A 7,675-nucleotide genomic window follows, 5' to 3' on the forward strand; every position below is an offset into this window, starting at 1 on the left:
GTGCATGTTTGTACCTTTGTCCTTAGGCGTGTGTCCTAGTTCAGAAGGGCACTCAGTTATTTCCATAATGCCCTAGGTTGCCCAACTAAAGTCAGCAGGACTGGGTGATGCAGGTAAAGCTACTTACGATTAACAAACATTCTGTTTTCAGAATGTTAATTCTGGATGTTCTTGCACATTCAAGATGAAACTAGAAGTCACACAGGACAACACTACTGTATTTTCTTGGGAATGGCCATATGTCCATAAGAATGAAATTAAACTATTAAACATGAAAAATACTTGCATTTCTGATATTATCATAATCTTGTTCTAGTTTCAGAAATAGGAAGGGCGTTATTAGTTGCTACACAAAACTTTGGAATAAGACATGTATTCTTTTATGCAGTTACTTGAATAACTTTCATAACCTTATTTATAATTTTTACAAAATCTAGGAATTTTAATTGCTTTATGTTGTAGGTTTTGAAATAGAAGTAAATATCAGTTATAGGGCCTGTTTTTAAAAACTGAAATTGAAAAGTAATATAATTTTCACTATTTTTCATTATAGTAGTTAATTACCTACTCTGGAAAAAAGAAAAGGTGGTTCAAAGAAGTCTTTCAGTTCTTCCCGAGTTCTCAGTTTTTCCATACTGGGTGCTGGAGGGGAATTTATGGTTTGGGGTTTTTTTCCCCCATTACATTCCATGGATTTCTTTGTATGGTGAGCACATCTTTCATTCAGTTACACTAAGGAAGTTTTTTGGAAAATAGCAAGTAAAACTGTTGGGTCAAAGCTCAGTGAGAAGAATGAAATGCTTTTCATTTCACCATTACCAAAGGTTATGTAGTAAGTCGGTGGAGAAGCTATGAATAAGAAACCAGACCTAGGTGGCCTTTCTTTACATGGTTCAGTTACACAACAAGCAGTTCAATTTTAGATGCATGTATTCAATGTCCAGTAGTATCAGTTTGTGAATGGCTTTTACACTACAGTCTAAAACCTCACTTCAGTCTTTGTTACAAGTTTGTAGAGCAAATAGAAGCAACAGAGAAGAGAGTCTGGAGATCCAAAATCTGAGGCTGTGTTGATAAATAGCTCAAGAACTGCTAAGATGAGCTCTTAGCACTCGCTTTTGAATGACAGATGAGATATGTATTTCCAGCAGTAGTTACCCATCAGTATGGATCTATTTTCATAATCTGAAATGTCTTTTTCCCTTGTATTTAAGTTCCATCACTGTGTTATGGCTTAGCAGGTCAGTGCTATGCTACCTGGCAGTGCCTTCTTAGCAGCACCTTCCCCTGCTCTGGGACAGCAGGCATCAGCACGGAGAGTCACCTGGAAGTGTCTTTACTTATACAAACTCTCAGTTGAGCCAGGAGGAGTTGCATGATTGGTACCACTGGCTTAACAGTGGTATGCATTAGGTTTTGTGGAAACCACATAGTCAATGAACTGCATGAATTTAGTCTTGAAGTGTGAAGAAGGGAATTTAGGAAAATGAAGCAGACTGTTTGCATCTGGCAGCCACAAGTAGGACAAGTCTTAGAGAAATAATACTTTTCCTTTGGAATGATGTTCTGTCTTTTGACCCTTGTTTCTCTGCCTTTGTTGTGCTTTTTCTGCAGCTGGGATGACAGCAGCTCCGTCAGCAGTGGGATCAGTGACACCATAGATAATCTCAGTACTGATGACATTAACACTAGCTCCTCTATCAGCTCCTATGCCAACACACCTGCCTCCTCCCGCAAAAACCTAGACGCACAGGTAAGATTTCTGGCTTAGACAAGCAACGTGGATATTTGTTAGGAGGAATTGTTTTAAGTTGGATCAACTTGAACACAGATACAGCTTTCCATATTGGCAGTACCACTGAAGAGGCAACATCAAGCTGTAGTAACTGCCTCATGGTACAGGGCATTTACAAAAAGTTCCCTCTGTGTGAGGAGTCCATGGGATCTCTGCCATGGTGCCGTGGCAACAAATGGCTTCTGCCCGCCTCGTGGCACTGCTGTACAGAAAATATGCATCACTAGGTGGAATGTTTTATTTAATTTTTTTTTAGCCATAGAAAAAGTGTTGTGTTTTTTTTTTCTGGAGGAATAGAATTTAATTAGGTCAACATGAAAGTTTAAAGTTTATTTACGCTTCCATCGGAAATGCAAATGTGCTAGGCAAATTAAATACCTTATTTTCAACTCCCAGGGCTGCATGTTACTGCAGGATTTCTATTTTTGGCAGCATTACATAGGAGGATAAATTTCATGTCTATCGGCAGCATGCTTGTGCTCAGACACAACACATCCAAAGAGGGTGAAACAAGTGAAGATACGAAACAGTTTTCCATTCGTCATTTAGACTGTATAATGCAGAGATCTGCAGTAAAATAAGCTACTTTTTTTTTTTTCTCTCAGTTGTATAAAAACTTGTTTGGAGAAGTACAGGACTGAGAAGTCCAGCTGTGTTCTCTGTATACCCACCTGCTTGAGGGGCTGAGGTGTGGGATGTGGGAGCAGCCGGGGTGCAGGGACGTGGCACTGCAGCAGGTGGAGGCCAGGGATGTAGGGATGACCTTCCTCTCTTTCTTTCCACTTTTCTTCTTCAGCCCTCTTCATCACTGGACCTTAGATCTGCTTTTAATATCAGTTTTAATGTAGATGTGTGGTTGCTGTGAAATGTTACTCTGCCTACAGGACTGAGTGCAAGCACATACTAGTCTTTGTTCCCTTGCCACAAAGTGCATATTTGAGCCTACATTAAAGATTTCTAGTTAGCCTGTGGTTGTGCCTCGGTGATCACGTGTGCCCCAAACTGCTAATACAAGTCCCATGAGGAGTTAAGATCTATGAAGTCTGTTTTCCAGTATGTAACAGAAACACACACCAATAGAAGTATTTTTTTGACAATTGTTAATGTCTCAACATTGTAATACTGTTGGGAAAAAAAAAAAAGGAAGAAAAAAGGAGATGTGACTAAACATTAACCTAAGGGGGGATGGGGGGGAAACGAACTCATTTGACTCTTATCTTCTGATGGATCAGATTCTTGGAAACACCTCTGAGAGATCAAAATCTGTGTTGATGAACTCCTCTTCCTCCTCCACAACTACTAGAGCATCCAGGAGAGCACAGACACACACCAGAAGAAAAGCAGCTGAAGCTTGTGCAGGCAGTAGGGCATAGTCAGTGGAAGGCAAAGCTGGGAGCAGAGATGCACAAGTTGTGTTTGCAGTTTGTTGATGTGTGTCTGTGGCCTGTTTCTCTCCTCATTTTTTGTGGCTCACTCTTTATTCTACGTAATACTGTTGTCTCCAACTTACTGTCCATAAAACACTTGGTTTTCATTTCAACAGAATATCCTAATCTTGTCGATCAAGGGAATGAAAATATCTTGGAGTGATGGAACCACACCTAGCTTGCAAGGTTGTTTTTTTGCTGCCCAGAGTAGTCCTCAGAGCTCGTGACACAGTGGATGCTGCATGTATCCCTTCCCTGTCTTACCTGGAGTACTGTATATTGGCCTGTGCCCAGGTTTGTGTTCCTCTGGGTGGTGAGACACCACTCAGGACTGGCAGATACCTGCAAAGGGATATGGACTCTTCTTCTTAGGGTATCCACTACTTCAGTTCTCCTAAATTCTAAGCATTTAACTTTGAAGCTTTGATTATGCCACATGTTTTTGAGATGGTATAGAACTTGGATTTCAGATAATTAAAGAGGGAGCTTGAAGCCAGTAGATGTGCAACTAGGAGTCCAGGCAAATGATAGAGCAGCATCAAAGGGCAAGAGCTGTAATGTGTCAGTGTCTGCTGATAAAATCGGTCAGTAAGATAAAATTGCAGTAAGAAAAAACTCTGCTAAGAAACTGATTTTTCAGAGCTGCTGAGTCTACCATACTCCAGAAGCTGTAGGTTCTCCACCTTTGAGAAGCAGGGTTTAAATATGATACTGATTCTATCTTCATAGACATTTATAGTTGTCGCAGGTTTTGTACCCACTAGGAAGATGTTCACAAGGTGGTTCTGAACAAGCTAGTGATCAGAACCAAGACTTGCCTTACCATGTTCACGTGTCTTGCTCTGGTTATGCCAAGTATCAAACCACTTAATGTAGCTATGCAACTTTTGAGACCCTAATGTTTTTCCCTTATGTTGCACAGATTTAGAGAAGTTACCTTTTACCCAGCACTGCATATGATCTGTCTTTAAAGTCACATCATACACATATTTAAAGGAGAAATTAAGACCTGGTGGGCATTTGAAAATAACTTATTTAATTAAAATAAGATGGAAAAGGGAAGAGAACAAGCACTGAACTTGTTTTTGTAAAAGATCAGAGGATGGTAAGGAAGCAGTTCCTTTAAATAGAAAACAGCAGCATCTTTAAATCACTGGATCAAGTTCTCATTTCCGTCAGAGCAAAGATGGATTTTGTTTGACAGCGTCGTGAGCAGATTTACAGAGCTGTAGGAACAAGCTGAGGAGTCCCGGTGGTTACTGCTGCTCCCAGCTCAGGTGGATGGCAGGCTTTGCTCCCAGCTTATGCTCACTACATCTTGCCATGACCTCCAGCAGACAGTATTTCCACTTTCACCCACTCCAGGCCTTTGAGGCAGGTGGAGCTGCAGCTGCAGTCCCAAAGCCAGGTTTCACTCTGTTTTGGGTTTGATTCCTTAGTGGTGTTCCTGTGCTGCTCTCAGTGTTTACCATTAAACACAAGGATCTCTGGCCAGAAGACCTCAGGGGTAGATTTCAAAGCTACTGGAAAACTTTGGCTGTGGGTGTAGCAGTGGAATGAAATGGAAGAGAGCGAAGACAGAGAACTTGTAATGCTGTTCTCTCTGTTGAGCCTTTGCTCTTCTTACAGAAGCCTCTTGCTCTCTTTGAATGGAGAGGCAGGGAAACAACATTTGCATAGCATGAGGAAAATGTAAGAAAATAATATCTAAATCCTTAATTCAGCACATGCTTGTTAGTCTAACAGTTCAATATGCAGACAAATAACCTGGGCCCTAACTACTTCATGTGGCTGAAGAAAGACAGACCATTGTGATGTGTGGTGTCAGCTTGCACAGACTGATGGCTTAGACTAATTTTTCAGGCTTTAAAAAAAAGTAAATCACAACTCCCCTAGATTCTTTAATATTAATCGTGTGATTGGATAAGAAAAGTCACAAACTTGAAACATACTTCAGAAACTTAAAAACAAATACAGCCTTCTGCTGGAATCATGGTAAGTGATCACATGTCCTTTCCTCTGCTGTGATTTTCTGGTTATCCAAAGGGATGAAAAGCCTGTGGGCTTTATAGTGCTTTGGGATATTTAAAATAATGTCCTTTTAAGTGCTATTACCATTTGACTACTGCACGGTGTTGAGCAAATTCATCTGCTGAGGCTACAGGAAAGATGGCATTCCACACCCTACCAAAATTTCCCAGCTCTTACTTGGGAGCTTCAGGATCACGTGTTGAATTATCAGTCTCTGTCATGGTACTGCAGTGGTTGAAGAACACTTCCATTATGATTTTTTTTTAATTTGGATCAGGGTCATACGTGTGGGCATTTGTCACTTGTGCCTGATCACAAAATAGTTGGTTGTGGTGTTACAAAATTTGGCTGGATTCATCAGCAGGATTTTACAGGAGAAACAGAATTCTAGGCGAGTGATCATTAGCAACAGAAAATGTGAATATCTGTGCAGGGTAATAAATTTAATTTAAGCATTTTTGAGGGTTTGACAAAGGATTGCTAATGAAAAAATTCTATATTGGACATAGATCTTTGCAAATTTCTCCATAAAAGCCTGGCAGCACAGTCAGTCTTTGCAAAGGATAGGGAAAAAACATTTATAGGTGTTGAATATACATTTAACAGTGATGTCATTTGTGTGTTTAAGTCAGATTTGAGTCGTAGAAAGTTGCTGGGGATTCATTTTTCTTCACTTCGTGAGTGTCCTTCTACTCTGTGAGATTAGAATGAGCAACATTCCACATTTTCAAATCTGTTCAGAAAGCTGCCTTCTCATGCTCTGGAGATCAGATTGCCAGACAAGAGATAGGAAGGCAGTGAGAACAAAGGCAAGCTAGTTGCACAGGTCTGAAACCTTTTTTTTGGCATTACAGTAAAAGGGTTCATCAGAAATTCGAGATGGAGGATTATAAATGTCATGGAGCTGAATGTCCTTTATAAATCAAGTGGGGTTTGGGTTTGGATTTTTTTTTCTTTATGTTAAGGGGCAGGGTTGTTATGTTTTCTGTATTTATTTTTTTTTTTTTTGTCTTGCATATTAAAAAAAAAAAGATGTCATTGCTGGGGCTAATTTGTTGCTGTGACTTCTCTTGATCAAAGGCACGTTCTGTCTGCTGGTACTTTGAGATGACTGCTGAGTTGATTAATCAATTTGACGGTTCTCATTCTCATTCAAAGGCTTGCTCTGAAGGTTGTGTTGCAACCCCTTATCTTTCCTAGACTGATGCAGAGAAGCATTCCCAGGTGGAGCGGAATTCCTTATGGTCCAGTGATGAAGTCAAGAAATCCGACGGAGGATCTGATAGCGGCATAAAAATGGAGCCAGGATCTAAATGGAGGCGGAACCCCTCTGATGTGTCAGATGAGTCTGATAAAAGCACTTCTGGTAGGAAGAACACTGTTATTTCACAGACGGGCTCCTGGCGACGGGGCATGTCGGCTCAGGTTGGCATTACCACACCAAGGACTAAACCTGCTACCACCTCAGGCACGTTAAAGACACCTGGAACAGGTGAGAAAAGGTCTAAGATATAAACAAGCCAATAAGCGTGTTCAATATGAAAACAGTTTAAATACTTTCCAGAGGCAGAACCTGAACTTCAGGTAATCCTGTCTTTATTTTTAGGAATTTTTTTAACCTATGCAGCATCTCGTATATCCACATTTCTATTTCTGTTCATTTGAAAATGCATATTTTGGATTAGTACACCATGAAAGTTGTTTTCATGACAACTCTGGTCTTAAGCTAAGTTATTTATTGGGCACAGCATTGCTGTATGAAGAATAAACATGATCATTTCAGCTTTTGAAGTCAGGGTTAATTTTAAGAACATAAAATATATGTGGTTGAGATTTTTTTTTTTTTTCCCTTCCCCATACTAAACCAGCATGTTAATTATACTAAACACTATTTAGTTCTGGATTTTCTTGTAAATGTATTTGTGATTTTAGCACTTGCAGATGTATGAATGAAAAATGATTGAATTTGCATAGTCAAGTAATATAAGTTAATACCTCTCCTCTCATTTGGTCATGTACACGAATGTACATGAAAAAGTTGAAGTTAGCTACTTCCTTCAAGAATGCCTTTTAGGAAAATTATACTAATGGCCTAACACTACTTCTGTCTAATGATAAAGAAGGATCAATCTGTGGTAGCTACAGAGGGAAGCATTATTTTTCTTCTCTGTCACTATTACGTAAGACTGTTCTGCTTTTCATATTCTCAAGGGCAAGCACACCACATGCTTTTCCTCTGGCAAGTCTGCATGTATAACTCAACTAGAGTGGCATGTAAGTTCAGTGCAGACTAGGTCAGAACTTTTAACCACACTCCGGTGGCTAACACGCTTTTGCTTTTCATGCTGCTTTGAGTTTCATCATTTGCTTGATGTTTTCAAGTCATTAAATATTAGAATTCTTTTTCTATTTTTGTAGGGAA

The 7,675-nt window shown here is 39.8% G+C and overlaps 1 protein-coding gene across 1 annotated transcript in view; it reads left to right on the top strand.

Annotated features, from left to right (window-relative positions):
- Positions 1-1,614: 1,614 nt before the first annotated feature.
- Positions 1,615-7,675, top strand: part of NAV2 (neuron navigator 2) — a gene marked incomplete at its 5' end in the record, with an annotated part of 49,968 nt that continues 43,907 nt past the window's right edge. Inside the window, 3 exons of the mRNA XM_008942673.1 lie at positions 1,615-1,753; positions 6,454-6,745; positions 7,672-7,675. The exon at positions 7,672-7,675 is cut by the window's right edge and continues 711 nt beyond it. Coding sequence (XP_008940921.1) covers positions 1,615-1,753; positions 6,454-6,745; positions 7,672-7,675 — 435 coding nt within the window. The remainder of the gene's footprint in view (positions 1,754-6,453; positions 6,746-7,671) is intronic.

Source organism: Merops nubicus, unplaced genomic scaffold, assembly GCF_000691845.1.
Source record: "Merops nubicus isolate BGI_N331 unplaced genomic scaffold, ASM69184v1 scaffold20646, whole genome shotgun sequence".
Lineage (NCBI taxonomy): Eukaryota > Metazoa > Chordata > Aves > Coraciiformes > Meropidae > Merops > Merops nubicus.